The sequence below is a fragment of the Schistosoma mansoni genome, chromosome 7 (assembly GCF_000237925.1).
Source record: "Schistosoma mansoni strain Puerto Rico chromosome 7, complete genome".
In the NCBI taxonomy this organism is placed as follows: domain Eukaryota; kingdom Metazoa; phylum Platyhelminthes; class Trematoda; order Strigeidida; family Schistosomatidae; genus Schistosoma; species Schistosoma mansoni.
Window position 1 is genome coordinate 88,041 of NC_031501.1, and position 24,480 is coordinate 112,520.

At 38.3% G+C, this 24,480-nt stretch overlaps 1 protein-coding gene across 1 annotated transcript; it reads left to right on the plus strand.

The window, feature by feature from the left end:
- Positions 1 to 4,063: 4,063 nt before the first annotated feature.
- Positions 4,064 to 23,242, plus strand: Smp_155720 (serine/threonine kinase; the record flags this gene model as incomplete). Its single annotated transcript, XM_018798554.1, has 5 exons — positions 4,064 to 4,586; positions 4,638 to 4,926; positions 17,445 to 18,082; positions 19,292 to 19,575; positions 23,192 to 23,242. 5 exons carry the CDS (start codon positions 4,064 to 4,066, stop codon positions 23,240 to 23,242), a joined length of 1,785 nt encoding a protein of 594 aa, XP_018653484.1.
- Positions 23,243 to 24,480: the final 1,238 nt, after the last annotated feature.

Genomic DNA, 24,480 nt, shown 5'->3' on the forward strand with positions numbered 1-24,480 from the left:
GATTCGGTCGCCCTCACTTATAATCTGACTACCGCAACCAGATCAGAAATGTATAGGTTAGACAACTAGCACCTGCAGCCGATTGGTCCACGATCAGAATAAAGACCCACTTTAACCATTAGTCTACCTTTTCCCACAGCCAAAACGAAGCGTACATACCGGCAAGAAAAAGTGACAAACGATTCATTCCTTTATCTGTTTGTGTTCATTATTGTTGTAACGTCTACGATTTCCAAACTTCGGTCAAACCCTTGATGTCGTTGTGGTTATCTTGGCTGTTTCACTATTGTTCTACTTAATATTTTGACTTTCGGTAGTTACCATGCCGGGTAGCCACGTTCTTGTTCGAACTAATTTCACAGACTTTGCTTGTTCAGTAATTTAACTCAAAATCCCTTGTCAAAGCAGTGAACAACAAGAACTCTACAGGTCATTGACGTTGCTGAACCACACTATACCTTTGAACGTTGTCCTCTTCATCCTACTATGGCCACAATAAGCATAAGCTGGAGCACAAACGGAACGACCAGAAAAACTGGACAAACAAGCTCCACAAATCCAATATCTATATGAATGTATAGACGTCAACAGTTTTAACACTGAACTTTCACAAATCCTTACTCTAAGAAAGCTAAAAAACATGCATAAAGCATGGTGTATGAGTGACTCGACAGAAATTTCCCTGTGTAATTTCGTGCATCAACCGTAATAAGAATTATTTATCCACCTTAATAAGTATGACCTGACATCAACACTGGTGGAGCCGAATTCTGACGAGACCAAGGTATCCTCAGATGCCATGGAAGGTTATACACATCAGGGACTTAATTACCAGTGAAGCCGTTATCCCAGTCTCCGCGCTGTGACCACTTAAAAATCAAATATCTTAGGGTTACTAAATAAAATTGACATTGAGATATCTACTGAACCATACTGAGTCCGCTTTCGGGCTGCTTAAAAAACCCTTACTTTCCGTTTCTTACTCTTCAGCAGCATATCTAAACACATGCCTAATACAGACGGAGACTGGAAAGCAATCGTGAACGGTCCCCCAAGCTCGTATTTGTTCCATCATAGTTCCTATTCTCATGGAAATATGAAAAATGATTCAACGAAGGATTGAAAAATAGGTCATAGAAGTGCACACAGGTTTGGTAAATGTTTATCCTGTAGTGAACTTCACTTACGTGATTTATGTGTATTTCGTCATGCTAAATGCTTTAAGTGTAGAATAGTGGGACACATAATGTTGGTGTGAAGAACTACTGTTCGTTTTCCCACTAGTGATGAGAAACGCTGTAGTTCTGATTTTACCAAGTTGAGTGAATCGGATGATCGTTTATCTTTATCGGCCATTTCAAAAGGTAATTTCCCCCTTGGTCCATTTCTTGACTTTGTAGTGACCGGCCAGTCTCGATAAGAACACGATTGGAATAGCAGAAACAATTATTATTATTGTAACCAATTGTACCAGAGATTGTTTTACTATATTTGTTTAACTGTATCAGTTTCACTTCTTGTTTCGCTCTCCGCCTTGTTTGGTTCGAACTTGCTCACACACTGCCCATTTCGCCTGTACTCTTTGGCACGTCTCGGTATTATTTCGATACCACGAGATCGCCAATAAATATACTTGATCTGGATTAATAAAGCTTTCTGATTTACGAGTTATCAAAGGAACCAAGTCGTTTGTGGGCGCGTAATCGAATAGTAATGGTGATCATAGTCCGTCCTCGACTCGACATTCACTACAACTTTATTGTTGACACAGGCAATGTACAATCATATCTAATTTCAGAATTAAATGAGGCTTGGTTAGCCTTGCATAACTTTGAAAATAAACTCCAGCCAAGATGAACTTATGTTTCACGTGACATTTGTCGAGAAAGCTGGAGGGACCCGTATTCAGGAAGTAATTGACGCAACACAATGAAACTCAGAATCATTGTGAGACCAAAGTTTCCAACTAGTCATCTTCTTATCAGATTTTTCATGTTATTTCACTAGATATGGGTTATCCTAATGATTCATATATTTCTGGTGAAATTTCTCATAAAAATAAGAAACAGATGTCGAATGAATCAAACCATGACCGGAATTTTGATAAATGCTGATTTTTCTGATGATCCATTATTCTTCAATGACATTCTTAATTAACTTGAAGAAAATATTTCGAAAATATCAAATCCTGATGATACTATATCAAGTGTTATTTGTCCTCATGATATATCTGTTTTTGGTGGAAAACTTGATTAATCTGAAGCCCGTTCATTCCTGACTTTGATTTGACTGAGTTTGTACTGTTAGGTTATAAAGTCGTTACGGACAAAAGCGCTGTCAAACCCAGGACATCTGTGTATTCTTTGTGTTGAATACCACCGAACTGTAGTTACTAAGGTTTTATAGAATATTTGAGCAATAAGTCGAGCATTCAGTCAACTAATTACTTAACTAGTTATGAAAACGTATAGTCTTCGTTCTGTTAAAGTTCAGTTCGTGTCAAAATAGTCTATTTGTCTCTTGAAAATGATATAAGGGGTTAAAAAAGGTTCAAGTAACTGGAACAAAGTTGATCCCGGAATTCGTATATGTCAACATAAGAACATTATGGAAATATGTGAAGAGAGAAAATGCCATGAAATCTTAGCACCATGAAAAGATTTACAAGACTAATTTAGTAATTACTTACATGAAACCCTACAACAGAGTAAGGTTAAGGAAATAATAGTACAAGTTGTCTAGCTGGGAAACTGTGCTTAGTGGAGTCCCCCAGGGTGCAGTTTTGGGGCCAGTGTTATTCCTCCTGTACGTAAATGATCTCCCTCGTCTACTATCGTCATCGGTCTTACTCTATGCTGATGATGTCAAGATATGGAGAGCGATACAAAGCAAGGGCGATAGCTTAGAACTTCAAAATGACCTGGAGAGATTATCTGAATGGTCCCAAACCTGGCAATTGCCGATAAACACTTCCAAGTGTATTGTGATGCATATTGGCCACCAGGGTACAGATACATACACGATGAATAACACTGAGTTACCTATTGTTCAGGCACACAATGACTTAGGCGTCATCGTTAGTCAAGACTTAAAGACTACTGCACACTGCCGTGCAATAGCCGCCAAAGGTTTTAGGACTTTATGGTCCATACGCAGGGCTTTTAGGCATCTTGACGCTAAAACGTTTCTGACTTTGTATACAGTGTTCGTACGCCCTAAACTTGAGTACTGCATACAAGCAGCTAGCCCCTGCCTAAAAAAAGACAGTGAACTCTTGGAAAGGGTTCAGAGAACAGCAACTAGGCTGATTCCCGGAATAGCGAAGCTCCCGTATGGTACTAGACTGACCAAGCTAAACCTATTCCCGCTGTCATATAGAAGAATCAGAGGCGACTTGATTACAGTTTTCAAATTGCTTAATGACAAATTTGCACCTGATATGCCCTCATTTTTCTTGTCTTCCAAAACAGAAAATCTACGAGGACACTCCAAAAAAGTTCACAAGCCCCGAACGAATTACTTGTCAGCTGACTACCGACTTTCCCATCGAATAATCAACGAGTGGAATTCATTACCTCAGCACGTGGTTGAGGCTCCATCCGTCGACTCCTTCAAAAGAAAGTTGGATCAGCTGAGAGACCATCATCGCCAGGACTAACACAGGCCATCAAGCCTCCTGTCCTTTCCAAACTGAAACTGAAACTGAATATCTCATGGTATCCCGACACTATTAATCTTCCTATTTTACTGTTCTTATATAAAAAGGTGACTCGAAAGTTTTATATGGCTAGATTCACTATGACCCATATAAATTTTGTTTTCCTCAGCACAGACAGTTGTACTTAATTACTGTGGGTTAAATTTTGTTTGAATTGTTGTTTTCAGCTGCCCTTGCGCGTTAGACAAATGTTGGTCTTCTTCGCTTTGTTTTGTGCCCGTTTCTTTATCGTTCACCAAAAATCGAAAATCGAATAGGATATTTTATATTATTAAAAATTAATCCCGAAGTAATCGCTTGACATCAGTAATTCAAGAAATTCGTATCCAATCAAATTAGCTAAAAATGAGCTTGACTTCCAGAATTACTGGTGGTACTGGCTCAGGCGTCAATCATAATGTTACAAATCCAGCTCCCAAATTATCCGGAAATCTTCCTCCTACTCAAGATCCGGCTCCTGTAGTTAACCATTCAAGCTCCACGCGTTGTTCCAGTGGGGCCTTGATGAGTTTATTAAACAGTGGATTATCTGTTCCTCGTCAAATGATGGTTCAGGCTCGCGGTGCACAGGATAATCAGCATATTCCTATACATTTGAGCTTTGTTGGAACTATTGGACAAGGGACATTTGGACAGATTGAAAGAGCTACTCTCACCGTACCAGCAACATCTTCAGGCACACCAGGTAAAAAGAATTCCGATGTCGGTACTTTCTCTGATGGAGGACAAGGTTTGCAGGTCGCCGTAAAGCGTGTCTTGCAGGACCCTCGCTACAAAAACCGTGAGCTGAGTATTATGCAACGCCTTAACAACCATCCTAATGTTGTAAAGTTCTACTACTACTATTACTCGACAGCGTCGTCTAATAGTCGGGGCCATAGGAGTGGTGGTGGACGTGCAGGCGCATCTACGTCGGGAGTGGATGTGTTCTTGCATCTTGTGCTGGAATGCTTCCCTGAGAGCTTATGTGAACTCATCTACCGCTATTCCCAAAGGAACCTGAAAATACCAGCTTGTACTGTGAAGGTTTTTACGTATCAGATGCTCAAATCCTTAGCTTATTTACATAGCCATCAAATATGTCACCGTGATATCAAGTCGTCCAATTTACTAGTCAATGAAGATACTATGGTTTTAAAAGTGTGTGACTTTGGAAGTGCTAAAGAAATGGTGCCGGGAACTGCTAATGTATCTTATATATCCTCTCGGTAAGTTACCATATACTTTGTTTGTCACTGACTAGTTTTTGCTACTAGTTCTTAATTAATATATGTCTAGTGATAAGCCACTGTAACTACACGGTACTTTGTTATTTCATTAGTCTAAGCACATTTATGTCTTGAGTTGTCGTATCTTTCACCGTGCTACATCAGGTGGAGCTGGAGGGCTCGACAAATTGATTATCCTGTTATAGAAGTTAGCTGACATTTCAGATATAGATTTGGAATTGGACTTAATCTTATCAAACTGTCCTTTCAGGTTTTTTATGTCACTTCTCAGACTCAGCCACACTATCCATAAGCAATATACATCTGCGGTAATAGTCCAGTCGTCCTATTAATTGTGTTAACTTAGATTTGTCAGTTTACTAATGTGGTCAGCCAATAATACTCAATGTAGAGCCGTAGAGGATCCTAGTAAGTAGTCGTTCAGTCTTATCTAAACCTTTTTCATCCTTTTTATCTAAATCTTGGAAGTCTTGCATCCTTACTTTTGACTTAATGCCTGAACACCATCACACTTCGTAGGCCAATAACCATGGCTTCAGTTTCAGTTTGGAGAGGACAGGAGGCTTGATGGCCTGTGCTAGTCCTGGTAATAATGGTCTCAGCCGATCCAATTTCCTTTTGAAGGAGTCGACGGATGGGGCCTCAATCACGTGTCGAGGTAATAAATTCCACTCGTCGATGATTCGATGGGAAAGTCGATGGTCGGCTGACAAGTAATTTGTTCTAGGCTTGTGAACTTTGGAGTGTCCTCGTAAGTTCTCTGTTTTGGAAGATAAGAAAATTGAGGGCATATCAGGTGCTAACTTAATACTAAGTAATTTGAAAACTGTAATCTAGTCACCTCTAATTCTTCGATATGACAACGGGAATAGTTTTAGCTTAGCCGGTCGAGCATCATACAGGAGCTTCGCTGTTCCGGGAAGCAACCTAGTTGCTGTCCTCTGAACGTTTACCAAAAGCTTCCTTTTTGGGGAAGGGCTAGCTTGTATACAGTACTCAGGTCTGGGGCGCACGAATACTGTATATAAAGTCAAAATCTTTTTAGCGTCGACATGACTAAAGGCCCTACGTATTGACCATAAGGTTCTGAAACCTTTGGTAGCTATTACACGGCAGTGTGCTTTAATTATTTATTTATTTGAACACGTAAATATTGGTACAAAGGGGCATCAGATACATATGCGTCACACAAATCAAATAAGATTTGTGTGAGGCCTGTGACACTGCCCAGGTGCCCAAACCGAAGCAGGTGGTTTTCTTAGGGGGCCGCACCCGGAGCCTTTGACCTAAAGATCTGGTCGACAAGGCAGTAGAGCATCGTAAGGAGATGCAGTCTCATGGTAGCAGGTGACCAACGATTGATTCAGTCAGTCAGTCACAACGTAGAACTCCATACGTACGTACATCAGTTCGAGTTGCCATACCAAATTAGCACCGAGATGAAGTTGTCAATTCAAATCCTATATTGGTAGAAGTAGTAAGAGTATAAGCATCATGTGAAAGATTAGGGTTTGAAGATGTTATTGAAGGAGTATAATCCAGTGAAATAAATTTGGAAAGAGAAAAAGGATAGGGACATGAAGAATTCAGAAGGTTAGAATTTGGTAGAACACAAAGTGTGGATTCACCTTCGCCATTGCAAACGATTTTGAGCCATATCATTCAAGGTCTCCAACCATCGGTTGCTATCATCTCGCGAATCCCAACCAAGTAGTCTACACCTACCAACATGGCTCAGTCCAATTGTTAGTGACTTCATGGATTTGTGCCACGATTTGGTCTGGCCGCCCCTAGCTTTCTTCCAACCTAATCCTACACCATGGAACATTGCACGTCAGGGCAGTCGGTGGTTGGGCATACGTAACAAGTGTCCCAGCCATCTCAACTGATGAAGTTTCACTACTTCATCAATGGATTTGCCATCATTACCTAGTACCCGTTTCCTAACAACTGCATTACTTAGTCGATGGTCCCAGGATATACGAGCAATGCTTCGAAGACATCTATGATCGAATTCTAGTAGCCTACGAGTGTTCTCTACTCTTATCGGCCATGTTTCACTGCCATAAAGTAGGACGGAGCGAACTGCTGCACAGTAAACCCGTCCTTTGGTTGCTAGACGGATATCTCGCCTACGCCATAAATGACGCAAGTTGGCGAAAGCTAGACGAGCCTTCTGTATCCGTGCTGAGATTTCGTCACACACCAGACCACAAGGGCTGATGAGACTCCCAAGATAAGTGAAGCGGTCGACAAGCTCAACTACTTCACTCCCTATCATTAGTTCAGGTGTCGATGCAACCCAATCCTGAAGTAACATTTTGCACTTCGAGGGAGAGAATCGCATCCCGAACATGCCTGCATTGTTGCTTATAGTGATCAGAAGACTGCATTTTGTCAGCGTCTTCACCGAATAAAACTATGTCGTCGGCGAAGTCAATGTAGGCTACGTCTATAGGTAACTTTTGGTCTTTTAGAGCGCACCAGCTTTCACAAGCCACCAATAAGTTAGTAAAACAGGAATTTATTTATTTATTTGAAATTAAAACACAGATTTCAGCGAAGGGATCTCTTTTCAACGAATTTATTATCAAGCTGTACAATCGTATATATATATATGAAAATGTTTTGTTAAAGTACTAATTCCGTGAGGAAATGTGAACACTAATAACCAAGATTATAATACTGGATTACGTAATATGAATAACAACAATAGATTTAGTGAATATAGTAAGACGGATAAAATGTTTTGGTTACAATAATTAAAGGTCATTAAAGGTCATAGAGGTGTAAAATAAATAAATAAATAAATAAGGTGATGAGTATTCATGAATAAAATAGTAGTACTTTAGTACTTTAACAAAACATTTTCATATATATATATACGATTGTACAGCTTGATAATAAATTCGTTGAAAAGAGATCCCTTCGCTGAAATCTGTGTTTTAATTTTAATATTTATTTGAACACATAAATATTGGTACAAGGAAGCATCAGATACATATGCGCCTCACAAATCTCATTCGATTTGTGTGAGGGCTGTGATACTGCCCGGGTGCCAGAACGGAAGCAGGTGGTTTTCTTAGGGGGCCACACCCCGAGCCTTTGACCTAAAGGTCTGGTCCACAAGGCAGTGGAGCATCGTAAGGAGATGCAGTCCCATGGTAGCCGGTCACCAACAGTTGGTTCATACGCCATTCGTTCCTTCAGGATCCTGAAGCCCATTTGCACCATTGGTTTGGAATCAGGGTTTTCCAACTCCCCTAGGTGGACCCTCCACATCCACCAACCCGGTTAAAGCGCCGGACATTCGCTTTTCGTCCTCTCACTTTTGTGAACAACAGCCCCGCCACGAGAAGGCAGTGAGTAGGACTTCCCTGGCAGAGGCTATATATTCGCGTGGCCATACGAGAGCATTTCGAGAGGGAGAGTAAACTCTCCCCACTCTCGGCCGTACCAGGGCATTTGGGGGCAGGAATAACTTGTTCTAAAACCATGCTGCTTTTCCGAAAGGATCCGGTTTTCATCAAAATATTTAAACAGCTTCCGAATAATTTTTCTAAAATTTTAACAATCACACTAGTTCTTTATCTGCATTAACTACGCTTTCAATATGTGAGACGTTTCAGCATACCCATTATAAGGTGAATAACAATTGCATCACTAGTCGATTCTGAGGTATTGTCATTACATCGTGATAGCGATTTCTGTCCAGTAAATTGTAATAATCAATGACGCCGTTTTCCAAAATTAGATTGGTAATCAAACTCTGGTCTTGCTTTCCATTCGGCAACCTAAAAACAATCTGAAAAGGTCCGTGTGTTAACCGTATACTTTCCTGAAGAACTAATGCTAACTAGATGAAAGTAGGGGCGATAGGTAACATTAGACAACTTCCTAGACTCATTAAGGAAACTGTAAATAATACTCAGTAAGTCTATAGTAAAACTTTCTGACGAAAAATGGATTGGTAATTCACTCACTTCATGATTTCGTTATGGTAGCTGAAATACTAAGGATCAGGTCAACTGCTCTGCATCTACTATTTAGTTACTTCCTATTTCCATAAAACATTAGTAAAAAATCAATCCGAATCTGGTAGCTCTTACCAAGGTTTGAAGAGACTAAATCTAATTTGGAGTGGTAGGAGTCATTAGTCTGATAAACTGAAGTTTTTGAGGATGGTAATCCAGCTTTAGAAGTTGAGTGGCTTGCGATCTGAGCGTAATTCTAACCTACTGATCTCGATTGCTGACCATCATAGTTCATAGAGGGCAAAAATCCTATTGCAACAGCCATATACGAATCAGTTTGTTTCAATATATATGAAATATTAGCCTCAGTAATTCAATGGGTGAATAGAACCTAGGAATTGCAACCTGCTTCAGTTTGGGCACCTGGGCAGTATCACAGCCCTCACACAAATCGAATAAGATTTGTGCGGCGCATATGTATCTGGTGCTTCCTTGTACCAATATTTATGTTTAAATAAATAAATAAAGGAATAGCAAACCCGAAAGAGCCAGGTGGATTTATGATCTAATAGTAGATCTATAGGCTGAATCTCCACTCCGTTAGGTTTTAAAGCAGTCGTATCAATGCCCAACTTTAATTGTATCTCTCTACCCAAAGACAGAGTTCGGTCCCATCGATTAAAACTACGTACAAAGTTTGTTTGTGAAAATCATATTTGAAATAATCTCAGCGATTGGAATTCAAATGATTCCAACGTTTCGTCCGACAACCTTTTCTGGACTTCAGGGTACTAATCAAGATCAAAATTATCGGAGAATATATCAGTCAGTCAGTCAGCGACAACGTAGGACTAGGCACATATATGCATCGGTCCAAGTTGCCATACCTCGTTAGCACAACAAGATGAACACCGGATTCATGGTGAATATGTGGTCGATACAGCCACGACCAGGTCTGAAGCCAGCCTGATTTTCTCGTGTTTGGAGTTCACGAGTCTTAGTTAGGCGCCCGGTAATTATTGAGGCTAGTATTTTAGATACTATGTTAGTCAGACTAATCCCTCTATGGTTATCACAGGATGATTTTGGCCCCTTCTTATATATTGGGACAATCAGTGATTGTGACCAGTCGGATGGGATTACGTCCGTTTCCCAGATTTTAGCCAGAATATTAGTCAACCTAATCGCTAAAATCGGACCACCATATTTAAAGACCTCTGGAGCCAATCCATCTGGACCAGCTGCTCTTCCTCGTTTCAGATTACCTATAGCCTTTTGAACTTCAAGTAGGGTCGGGGGGCCTACTTCAATGTTCCATTCAGGTTTTCTAGGAATAGTGGGTAGTTGTGCAGTAGCTGAAGGCCAGCCAAACTGCTCCTTAAAGTATTCCGTCCATCGTTCTAAACGTTTGGGTTGAGAGCAGATAAGGGGTCCATCTTTTTCGGAGATTGTCTCACTTACACTTGACTTCTTAATTCCGGTTTCTTTTATTAGTCTGAATAGTTGCCTGGTGTTGCTTACAGCCGCTGCCTTTTCCATCTCTTTTGCTTTCGTTACCCACCACTGCTCACGATCGTTCCTTAGACTTTTAGTTAACCTAGATCTAATTTGTTTACGCTCTTCGTCGTGTTCAGAGCCTGATGGGATGAGTTTACGCGAATCCATCAGTGAAATAGACTTAGAAGAAATCCACTGGTTTTTTGGAGCCCTATGGTTTAGATGACTAATAGATGTGACTGCTGTTTCCACAGCTGTTCATGTGTCTTTCCAAGCAGCATCTGGGTCAGTCTCGTTTACAGAACTGCCTAGATGTGAACTCAGTTGTTTCTGGAATTCGCATTTGGCTTTCTCGTCCTCCAGTTCAATCCTAATGGGTCTTCTTAGTGTACTTTTCCTGCGTCCATTGAGGCGCAGACAAATGCGCGCTCGTATTAAAGCGTGATCAGAGTCTAAACAAGTATTCCAATACGAGCGACAATCTTCTATTGAGCCTCTCCAACGATGACTGATGACAATATGGTCTATTTGAGTCCATCGTTGGTTTGGTGCAGGTGGCCGCCATGTTAGACGATGTCTCTCCTTATGTTTAAAATTAGTGCTTGCTAAAAATAAACGATTGTCTGAGCATAGTTGCAACAGACGATCACCATTATCGGTTCGTTGAGCCGGAATACTAAAACACCCACCTAAATGTCTTTCTGTTTGATTTAAGCTGCCTACCTGGGCATTAAAGTCACCCGCTACGACTACTATGTCTGAGCGCTTAGCTTTCTGAAGAAGCTCAGAGAGTTTTCTATAAAAGCCATCTTTTACTTCATCATGGCTGCAGTCAGTGGGAGCGTAGGCAGAAACGACGAAAAGGCAACGACGTGTGTCCCTATCCTTCCGAGTTCTTACGGAGCCATTTGGCCGGACAGCACACAGGCGACTGTTAACGGGGATCCATTCCAATAGTGCCTGTTCTGCCCTTGTACTTAGTGCTATGCCTACACCTGCAAGTCCACGAGAACTAGCCAACGGGTCGCCAGATACACGGAGGGTGTATTTCGTTGGCTGTCCATTTTGGCGAGGTGAGGTCAAGTGAATGACCACACTAGGATCCTGTATGCGTGTTTCGGAGACACAGCATACATCAATGGTACGAGATTCTAGGGTTTTGGCTAAGGAGGCCTGTTGACCGATTTGACTTAAAGTACGTACGTTGAAGGCTCCAATGTGTAGTTTGGAGCGAGGTTTTAGCAGACCTGGGACAGCGTTTCGCGCACTAGAATCGTTGGCCATGGTGACACTTGAGGAGGAAACCGGAAGAGGAAGTTTAGTGTTGAAAGTCAAGGTAGAAGGAATAGTAGGAATTGAAGAAGGAGATTGATTATGAATACAGTGGTCTTGAGTGCTGTTAGAGGTATGAGGGCAGTTATCACTTACCGGTTGCCCACACCATGGAAGGGTTCTTCTAGAGGTACCTGAAAAGGAAATTGGGTTAGAAGTGGTCTTAATGACCTGAGAGCGTGACCGCAGTGCCCAAGGGACAACTGCTTGAGGTCGGTCACACACGACCTTTTTGTGGGTAGTTTTTGTGTTAGCTCCGTTCTTCAAAGGACCTTACCGCCGGAGACGGATATCCGTGGGATAAGGCGAGGTGTGCATTTTTAGGGCCGACCTTTTCTAACCCCACCCCTCCCTGTGGGAAGGCAGCATCGCTGTCATGCTGGTTGTCTGAAGGAAACACCTTACTGCTGTCACACCTCTGTACAGTCAGCAGTACGACTTCGCCTTCGGACCTTGGGTTTGCTGCTTTTAGTCTCACCGCTCTTCAAACGACCTACCTGGCATGGTAGGACCTTGAGGAACGATTGTTCCAGCCAGTATAGCTCGATTGCTTCATCACGATAGGCAAGCCCGACCACCACGTCAAGGTAGCAGCAACGATCGGGGCGGAGAGTATATGTTTGACAATCAAATCTAATCTTTATTGTGCTTATCCAATCATATTCCGATGTTGACTTTAGTAAGCTGGATAACATGAGCCTGTTACATGCGAATCATATGAAAAGTTCACAATGTGAAGATAAATAAACGAATGATTGTGCATGTGTGTGTATGTGTAAGTTTGAGTTATCAATAGTTGATATTAAGTGTTAATTCGTTCTTAGATGAAGTAAACATTAAAAAGTTTATCTGCAGTTTGAGTAACCAAACAAATATACCTCATTGATGACTTGTAAGTTTATGTAATTGAGTACACTAGAGGTATTCTTATAAGAACGCTAACTGGTTACCAAACCTCTATACTTGAAGAGGTCAGTCACTTATAATCAACATAGTTCAGCACAAATATGAGTTTGCTGAAGTTGCCATACAGTATCAGTACGGTGAGATGAAATTAGCATAAAGAATAGCTCCAGTCCAAATAAATAATATTGTAGGTCATATTGAAAATGATTGAACATTGGAGAATATGGTATATACTTGGAGAAAGGTTCAGGATTCTCATCTAGTAACTGTGGTTCGAAAAATTAAATTAACTCACTAAAATTTATGCCCGACTAGTTTCAGTTAAATATTATGCGTTATTCAGTATTGATTTTAGTAATCCAATAATTATTTCATTTTGCAAACTCCAAGTTAAATGTGTGCACATACCAGATTAATATTTCTTATCAAACGTCCAATTTAGGTCGAGCCATGTTTTTTGAAGACCGTAATATTTTATGACTGATTCAACCTTGATAAGTCATACAAAACTATAATCCAAAAATTTGAGTCAAGCAGCTAAACTAGTCAGCGATATCCGCACAACCAACTTGTGTTTTGTGGGTGTAAAGCACATATCATTGGTCAACTTTCCGTTCATGGTTTCTCAAAGATTTATTAATTCCTTTTCCTATACTCTCTGTAAATCGACCAGTATCTCTATCCGAAATCAATGGATTAAACTCAAAAGTCAGTCAGTCAGCTACAACATAGGACCAGGCACATATAAACATCGGTCCAAGTTGCCATACCTCACTAGTACAAGATAAACACAGAATTCATAGAAGTAGTTAGTTTAATGGTGGTAATATATAAAAGAAAGATTGTATATAAGGATGTAGTACAAAAAGAAAGATATGAAGATATGAGAGTGTATACACCTACGCCATTGTGATCGATTCTGAGCCATATCACACAGTCTCCAACCATCGGTTACGATAGTAATGCGGACCCCAACCAAATAGTCTGCATCTACCAACATGGCTCAGACTAGAAGTTAGTAACTTCAGTGACTGATCCCACATTTTGGTTTGACTACTGTTAACTGTCTTTCAACCGTCCCCAAAACTAGTTAGCATTGCTTAAGCTCAAAAACATTGTACTTTGTTCATCGGTAAGTACCCCTTAATTATTGGGAATAACCTTTAGGTTCAAATAAAATATTTGGGATGAAGCTCTATCTAGTAAAGTTATTTAACTAAAGGAGATCCTAATCTTCACCTGGTATTTACTGTTAACTTAGACAATTAAAGTGTTTGGTAAATTCAGTCCTAAAGCTTGGGTTTTCGTCGGCTTGCGTCATTTGTGACGTAGGCGACATATCCGTCTGCTGACTAAAGGGCGCGTTTACTGCCTAGCAGTTCGCTCTGTCGTACTTCATGAGTGTGAAACATGATCATCAGGGATAGAGGATATTCGTTCATTACTAGTTTTCGATCATAGGTGTCTTAAAAGCATAGTCCGTTTAGTTTGGGACCACCGAGTAAAGAATTCCTGGGTTAAGACTAGAGTACTAGGTAAGGATGGGAAATCGATTGATGAGGTAGTAAACTTTCATCAACTGAAGTGGTTGGAACATGTATGTATGTATGTTCAACCATCACGTACTTCGACTGACGATGTTGTCTGGTGTTGGGAGTTGGGTAGAAGGAAGTTAAGGGAAGCCAAACAAAAGCATGATATCAATTCATGAAGTGATTGTCAACTGGACTAAATCATGTTATTAGGTATAGATTACAACCTGGTTGGGGTTCGCGTGATTATCGTGAGAAGTGGTTGAAAATTAAATGACATGGCTCAAGATCATTCTCAATGACGCAATTCCACTCACTCATCCCATATTCTAAGCTTCTAAATCCCTCATATTTTTTTCTTTAGTTTATGTTTTCTTGCATCGTGTCTTTTATGCTTAGTCCTTTCAATCACCACTCATACTGTTATTACCTCTACTGTTCTGGGATTTGATCTGGCTGTGCTAATGGGGCATGGCAACTTGAACCAATGTACATACGTACGAGTTCTACGTTGTGAGTGATCGATTTAGGTGTTTGTCATGTCAAACATTTTTGAGTTATCTAGAGAGGATTCTCACTGCTTATAGATAGTCAGCTGTTGAAACTGATCCAAAGATAAGTCGTTTGAATCCCTCAAATCAACTGATACATTGGTTAGAATAACATTCAATCACTACCTTCAATGACATCAGTATTTGATGTATTGCCTATTACAAATTTACCAGTCTTGTTAATTTCAATCAGTTTGTAATTCTCTAATTGCATCTAAAATGTTCTTACAACCTTGTTCGATCCACTACCCCACGATGCTTATATTCATCCAGTGTTCATTTGATAATAACTGTTAAATTATATTTCTCTCTTTGTTGTTGATGGTTTCAATAGCCAAAATCAACAAGTTCTCCAAGTTCATATGTAGTAAGCAATTATGGGAATTTTCAAAACACTTTTATCTCCAACCAAACGTGCTTTCACTTTAAAGTCATTTTATAATCTGAGCTTATCCAAACAACATTTATTTTATATCATGGCAATGAATTTTCTTTGGTTGGCATCTCTCAGTATGATGAGTAAAACATCATCAAACACTTCTCTTCCCCTGAATCGTTATCATTTATTATCTTTAGTGCTGCCTTTTTACTCATTTTTTTCATCGTAATAAGGTTTATCTTGTCCACGTTGTAATTTGTACCATACCCTCTGATATTACTATTTCTGCTCTCATCTCATTTTATCAAAGCAATATCATATCAATTATGTGGTACATTCTTCCGCTTTTCCACTTGTATATCGATATTTATTACTATCTTTCTAGATATATAATCAGGCTTGTTTATCTGAGATAGCACATCGATGGCTTGAAAATGCCATATGTTATTTAGTGGATCATGGTATCTGATTTGAGTGTAAATACGTTTGCACTCAAAGACTAAATCCATTGATCTTATTACTCAGTCAAAGCAAAATAGATGAATATGTAGCACTTGTAGTTTTTCGAAAGTGTTCATTTCTTTGATGATGATGATGATGATGATGATGATCACATGAATGTTGTTCAGATTGACGCATCAAACATGCGTAGTAGTTCAGTTATGTTGAGAAACAAAATAATGTTTCTATCCTCACTTGAAATCCTTCAATCAGGAATACCTAGTTTTAAAATATCCAATAACTTGATTAGTTTATATTTGTCCTTTTTACAAATGCATGTGCACCTAAGTATGTACCATTAAAATTTTACTTCTTTTTTGTTTTATCTGATAAGTACTTTGAATGGTTCTACCAGATATTAAATTATATCCATACGTATGTAGCATTATAAAATCGATATAGCAGTGATGTACTTTAAATATTTATTTGGACATAAATATTGGTACAGAAGGACGCTAAATACATACGCACCACACAGTAACAATGAGAATGTAAGGTAGGTACAAGAAAAAGGGTAGTGATAACGAACAGAAATCAGTGTATGATAGTGAAATAATAATAATGGTAGAAGCAGTTCAGTAAGCAAAGGTACAACCAGAAAGCGTTCTTCCAGTTAAAGAAGTTACCTTCATTTTTTTATGAAGAAAAATAAAGTTACAGCAGAATCGCCACTAGCTTCTATTCTGAGCCATATCTGTTAACGTCTCTAAACCACCGCTTTTACTATACGTGAATTGATCTCATCACTCACGCCACCACCAGCACTTATGCAGCTACCCAGATACACTAACTTCACTACTTCTATCTGCTCACTACCCAGGGTGAGTAAAGAATCAGGGTCCTGCCAGTCTTGTAAAAATACTTTACACTTCAAAGGTGCGAAGCGCATACCATATCTGTGGACATGAATTGCGAACTGATTAAATGCGGATTGCATGGCTTAGATACTATCGCACAGTAGGACTTTAAGTAGGCCCATTATTGCCTTAATCGTTCGTGTTTCATGGACTACTTGGTGTTCTGTTACTCTGTATTTTTCGTATATATCGTATATATATTCAACTTGCTAAATACACTTATAAGCTCTAAAATCCTAATTGTTTTCACTGTTTGTATCTTTTTAGGAAAACCAAATAATTAAAACACTTCTTTTGTAATATCCACTTGTATATGTAAGACGGTTGGTTTATATTTATGATCCTTAAAAGCAGTTTAGATGTTTGATCCGAACAAAATATATTACTTGGTTGGAAATAATCGATAGGGTTTCCTCCAACCACTTAACATCTCAAAATAGAGCGAGCAATATCGAATCGCTTAGATTAGTAGACTCATGCAACTTGATTGATAGCACTAAAGGGCTGGACAAACATGAAGATTGTCATTAACTTAGTGATCAATCAGTTGTAAATGAAGTATATCTAGAACTTTGGATCTTTCACATCTAGAATATCAACACTACGATGATTGTAAACGCCAGACGCTGTGACTTATGGCAAATCATTGTAGTACTCAGACTAGAGTCCGGTAATTATTATATTACATTCTTCATAAAAATGAGGTGAAAAATTCTTCCTAAACTGTATTTAGACGAGTTGTTTAAAGGGATATTCTTGTACATGTATTTATGGATTGTACGACCTTCCCTTATCTTCTGCACTATGTTATCACTTCACCTGCTGTCACCTTTTTTCGGTGCCATAATGTACCATCATTCGTGTGAGTCTTAGTTACAACACTAATTGGTATTTTCTTGCTTGAAGTTCTTACTAAATGAATCTCTACGTTTATATCCTTATTATCGAATGTTTGTTCTATCGTTTAGGTATTATCGTGCTCCGGAGTTATTATTTGGAGCTCAGTACTATTCTTGTGCGATCGATACTTGGAGTGGGGGGTGTGTACTTGCTGAAATGTTACGTCAGCATTGTTTGTTCATGGGAGCTGATTCAGTAGATCAACTGGTTAAAGTTATCCGCGTTTTAGGCACTCCTACTCCACAAGATATTGCCAGTATGAATCCAATGTATGGATCTTACAGCTTCCCGGACGTTCAATCTTGCCCTGTAAAACTGTTTTTCCCACAACATACTCCAGCCGATTTGTTGGCTCTAATGAGTAAAATGCTTGTTTATAATCCATCATTGAGAATTTTGCCATCTCAAGCTCTTTCCGAACCATGTTTTGACGAACTTCGTTCTATCGGTCCACATGGAGTACTTTCGAACAGAGTTCGTATGCCTCCACATATCTTTGATCCTGATCCCGAACCTAATCCTCCTACATCAGTAACAGATGGAACAAATTTATCAGCATATAACAATTGGTTGCCAGATCATCATAAGCATGGTTCATCCAACAAGAAATCGACCCCCAATGTGGGTGATTTGCAAGGTTCCGATAAGAAAAACTGTAAACCATCATCGAATTCTCGAGAAATTCCTGCTGATTGGCAGCGAAAAGGTATGTTTTTAATGCTGATAAATAAACATGTTTTTATCGTTTAATAGTTAATCAATGTTTAACTTGAAAATACGTTTTTCTGGGAATACATTTTTTCTCTTAGGAATATTCATTTCACCGTGCTGTATGATATGTGGTCACTTGTACCGATGCAAACGTGTTAGATTCTACGTTGGTGCTTATTTGTTTATTTATTAAAACACATAAACTTTAGTACAAGGAGGAACTAAATTTATGTGCACCACACATATCAAATGATTTGTTTGAGGGTTGGGATACTTCGGGTGCCCAAACCGAAGCAGATGGTTTTCTTAAGGGGTCACTCCCCGAGCTTTTGGTCTAGAAGTCTAATCAACAAGGCAGTGGAGCATCGTAAGGAGATGCAGTCCCATGGTAGCCGGTAACCAACAATTGGTTCATACGCCATTTGTTCCCTTAGGATCCTGGAGCCCATGTGCACCATGGGTTTGAAATCAGGGTTTTCCAACTCCCCTAGGTGAACTTTCCGTGCCCACCAACCCGATTAAAGCGCCGGACATTCGCTTCTCGTTCTCTCAATTTCGTAAACACCACTTTCTCGAAAAGGCAGTGAGTAAAACTCACCTGACAGTGGTTGTATACGCGTGGCCATGTGAGAGCATTTGGAGAAAGAGAAAGATAGGACTCTCCCCCCCTCGACCGTACCAGAGTATTTGAGAGCTGTTGGGTATATGAAAGAAACACTGTCAATTCACTAAATGATAAGGCACTGTAATGTATAGAAACAGTACATCAACCTTGTATGGAGTTTACTCGAAAACTACTGGTCGGGTTAGAATTTAAGTTGAGTTGTTATCAGAATAGTCAAGGCTGTCCACTTTCTCCATTTTAATCGAACTTCGTCATAGACATTCTTCTAGAGATAAGGCTCTCATCATCTGACGATTTAGGGGTTAACCTAGAGATCTACTTATCGACTTGAAATACACAGACGGCATAATCCTGTCCTATTTGTTGATCCACTCATTCACCACGTACTTGGGTATGAGCCAATGTTTTTACCCGGTTGCCTAAACCGAAGTTGCTCAAGCTGAATGCAAACCTAGTACTTAGTAGCTGAAATTCTAACGACCTAATCATGAAGCCACTATTTAAACAACAAACGATAAGTATTTTCGTATTCATATAAGTCGTGCCTCCTAATTTTAGGTTTCTTTGTTTATTATTTAGGTCGAGCTATCGGATCTAATAATTCATCAGAAAAATGTGGATCAGTTATTGGTGGTCCCGGTGGTGGTGGTGGTGGTAGTCATCCAAACCTGGAATCAAAATCTGACGAATTAACTGGGAACACTAATAGTGTAAATAATGATGCTTCGAGTAAACAACAACAACAGCAGCAGCACAATCGAACTAATAATGAAAATAATCTTAAAAGTTCAATCGATACAACAAAAGTCGGGACGGGGACAACAGTTAATGTTGGTAGTCCAAGCCAAATAGAAAATCCCAATGTCTGTTGCAATGATAATGAAAACAATATTAATAATAATAATAATAGCATTACTACAAATGTACACTTAAAATCATTTGTTCCTCCTACTCATCCAAACTCTTCTGAACAACGGACAAATTTGAGTGAAGTACACTAGATGGATAAATAGATAGATAAAGATAAACATTTGCACAAAAATTCACATTACAAAATTCATAGTGTAATTATTTCTTGTCATTTGATATATATCCTGCACACAGTCATTTCATTGACGAGCCTCAACATTAGCATCACTTGATTATCTTTCTATTGACTAATTAATTATTTCTTGTGAGGATAGTAGTACCACCACCTCTTCTCTCTCTTTCTGTTTGCGCCCAACCACTCGTCGAACTACTTTAATTTCTTTGTGTGTATGTGTATGTTTAGAAAAAAAGCCCACAACAAAAGGAGACCAACCAAATCACACCATACTCTTTTGTTGTTATTGTTGTTTAATATTGAACAAAGTTAACCTTGTTTCTCCCCCTCTCTCTCTTTCACTCTGTTCATTACAAAACACATACTGAGATAGTTATCATTTATTATCTTCCCGATTGTTCATTTTTTTCTTCCAAAGTAATAGACATTACAACAACCCGGCAAAAAAGTGTCCGGGTATTGTTTATTGTTTTCAAAACTGTAAAACTCTTCTTCTTCCATCATTTTCTTCTTTTCTTTGTCTTCTGATTAATATGATTCCAAATAATAAGAAGTTTACCTCATAGGTACAATCCTGTTTCTTTTTTTTCCCGTTTGTCTATGTTTATTTTTAACGGTTAGAATTAGTAGTAGTTATGTTGTATAACATTATTCTGTATTTTGGGTAACTACTTTAACAACAACCCATTATAATCAATGTGTAAATATAAAGATACATCTACATATATATGTGTGTGTTCATTCAGTTTGTTACTTCTTTCCTCATTGTTGTTTTCATTCATTACATCGTGTTCCGGGGATCCCTTCCTTCCATCCTAACAATCTGTTCATTGTTTTTTTTCCGCCCCCCCCCCACTTTATCCCATCTCTTATTTCATTCATATTCAGAATTGTTTATTTATTTGACTTTGTTGTGTTTTTTTGTAGTTCTCTTTTCAAGGGAAAAGAAAAGATAGGTTCATAGAGTGGTAGTAAAAATCTTTTTTTACATGGTTATTTTTGGTTGTCTGTTTGTTTTTTTTATATTTTAGATCTTGGCTGATACCAGTTCGTTAGTTTCTATGGTATATATATATAGTTCAAATAAATCCCCCCCTTTACGATTGTAACACCTCTGTTCTTTTTAAGAATATAACATTTCATGTCAATTTATATCCAAATTTTTTTTTATAATAATAAGCAAAACTCCTATACCTTTCTTGATCTTAATAATTACAGTTTTTATAGATGATAGGCAATGATGTATTGATTTTCTCTCTCATACTAAACATTATTCTCAAACCTTAATCGATGTCCATGGAGAACAAAAAGAAGAAATAAGAGGGATAATTGACTGATCGATTATGTAGTTGTTCTTGAGTTGGAAGCTTGCAAGCTTCGGTCGATTATGTTCCTCAATTTTTTCTATTTCCGTTTTTACAATTTTGTTTTTTTCGTGCATGTTCTACACAGAAGTGTCTATGTAAAGGTCATTGTTTTTTGTGATTATCCCATGAATGTCTACTTCTTCTTTGCTTATTTATTTGATTTTAGTAGATACACACACTTTGTATGTAACAATTCTGCTGGGTTTTTTTAAAATTCTATTTAATTAAATTATCTGATGTTTTTCGTTGAAAATTTATTTGAGTTCTATATTCTTTGTAGGGTTAGGGGGTAAACCGTTTGACTGCTTTGTATTCAACAAAACACCATGGCAACCAAACGAATAGTTTAACGAAAAAAAAGTGACATATAACAAACAACACCATGAATTGTTTGTGTACATGTTTTGGTATAGATTAGAATTGTTTTATTTGTCATGGTTACTGTTGGACTCTTTTTTCGCATCTTGTCAGCATTTTTTTGTTAACTTACTTCGTTTACTTTATTCCTTGAGATTTTTCTGATCAAATAAGCTGGCGCGTGTATGTACACGATAGTGTAGTATGTAGGTAACTTTTCTTCCTCACCGTCAATGTCATGATAGTGTTGATTCTCTCATGGATTTGTATGTTTGTATACATCACTTATGTTAGAGAGTTTTGTTAAATCTGATGAGCATCAAATGAGTAGGGTAATTTCTTCTTTTTTTTTAAGAATAGTTTTATATGTATGTAGGATCAATTTGTCCGTAGGCTTTTTTTCTATTCCATTTCATGTACTTCTGTTTAACATACAGTAAGAAAATATTTCACTTAACTATCTTGTTTGTCATTACTTCCTGGCCCTTGATCTTTATGGAGATTCGTAGCACTTGTATTAATCGGTCTAATTACTGATGTATGTACTTGCCAAATGTAAAAGATTATTTGTTTTGTAATATTCATGTGTTTATTTTGTTCATCTCTTTCCGGGTAAGAACAAACACATACATACATATGTGTGAACACATACTTGTCTTTATATATCTGATCTACGTGTCATATCTACTTATCATCACAAAAATATAAACAAGGTTCTTTATCTTCCATTGTGTCAAGTCCTCAGGAGTCTCTTCTTATATATGTTTATTCATTTACATATTAGTAAAGTGGTTCGGTATTGTTTGTTTGTTTTCTTCTTCACCAGATGATTGATTTCCTTTTTTTCATCGTTACTGCCATGAATATTGATCATATTTTGTATGTATGTATGTATGTAATTGTATCCATGCTAATAAAAAAAGAAAAAAAATATATAACAAAAATCGACTTCTACATACACGTTACTTTTTCATTTTGTACTCATTTGTTCGATTCCTTCTTTTGTCTTTATGTGTGTCTTCTGTTCTGAAGTAAGTATAAATGACGTTTGTCTTGGAAGTACCATACATGAAACATATTGTGGGTTTTTTGATTGTATGTTATCAGTTTTGTTGTTTCTTGTTTGTTGGTTTTGTTTTCATTCTTCTTATATATCGCTCAATGGGATAAGTTTTAAGCGTAATATACCTCTCTCTCTTTCTCTGTCTATTTATGTATGTAACTGTCACTTTCTTAGTATATATATATTATGGAAAAGATATTATTTTGACGAATCATTTTGTTTATAATAAACGAAATACATATATCCCATATCCATATATATATACCTAACTAGTAAAAACAACTGGTATGATCTATACATTACATTATAATGGACAAGATTTCAATGAATATCATTCAATGGATAGGTACTATTTATGTTTGTAGTATACAACATGGATGGATATACATCAGTTAGTGATTATTTCAAAAAAAGTTTCCTACTTTTTATGATTTGTCTATTGATTTTTATGATGATGATGATAATAATGTTATATCATATTCTATAGGATTTAATTGTCCATTGATATATCTATATCTATTGTATGATCTTATAAGACATTAGTAAACATTCAATAAGAAGTTCTAAATTGATGTATAGTTTACATTGTAAATAACTAATATAGACATGAATATCCATGTCTCCCTCCTTTTTATTTTTTTTTTAAATTTTCAGACCATTTACACATTTACTATTTGAATCTTATTCATAATGATTGAACATAGTGATAAGTGATGTAGAACTTGAAATTTATAGTGCATCGACTCAAGTTGAGATATAAAAACTATCAGAAGGGGATTTTGTAGAGATTTTAGTATTTTTTTTTCTTATATAGTTGAGATCATGAGTCAATTGAAGTTAGACCAGCATGGAAAACTTGGAAGCACTGCTTGACGGCCGTTTCATCCTATTGTGGGACTCCTCAGAGGCAGTGCGCATCCACGAGTTCTAGTGAGAAGCAATAACAAGTGAAGTTCAAAAAGGTCTGTTGGGAGATATCAACTCACTGAAGATAATTGGTGAATGGTTGCTCAATTTCGTGGATTAGTTGAAGTTAGATATTAACATCGTTGGATGACGGCCAGCTTAGTGGTCTATCGGTTAAGTGCTCTGGCGCGAGACTGTTAGGTCCTTGGTTGGAATCTCGCGAAGCGGGATCATGGATGCGCACTGCTGAGGAGTCCCAAAATAGGATGAAACGGCCGTTCAGTGCTTCCAGGTTTTCGTTGGTGGTCTACCTTCATTTGACTCATATTTTATTTATTTATTTAAACACATATATATTGGTACAAAAGGGCACCAGGTACATATGCGCCACACAAAATAATGAAAGCAGGAAGGGAAAGGATGAAAAGATAAGGCGGACTGAAATGTACAACCAGAAGACTCTTTCAGTTAGGAAAGTTAGAACCATTCTTTATGTAGAAAGTAAAAGAAGGTTGCAGCAGGATCGCCACTGGCTTCTATTCTGAGCCATATCTGATAACGTCTCTAGCCACTGTGTTGCACCATCTCTCGGACCCCAACCAAGGAGTCGTGAAGGACCAACAGAAGCTAGCCCTTTGCAGCTCTCTTTCATGCCACGACACCATGTCATACACTGACCTCCTCTCCGCTTTTTCCAACCAGTCCCAGGGTCGGCAAATAATGCACGACGTGGAAGTCTCTGGGACGACATTCGTAAAACATGTCCAAGCCACCGAAGTCGGTGTTTCAAGATGGTGACACCAATTGAATTATCGTCTCTGCGCCCGAACACACGATGCCGAACCTCTGCATTACTAACATGGTGTTGCCACTGGATGTCAGCAATCCTTCGGAGACAACGATGATCGAACACAGAGAGACGTCTAACATCCTCAACTCGGAGAGGCCAGGTTTCACAAGCATAGAGCAAAACTGCTCTCACCGACGCGTTGTAGATCCGACCTTTTACAGCCAGACTAACATCACGAAG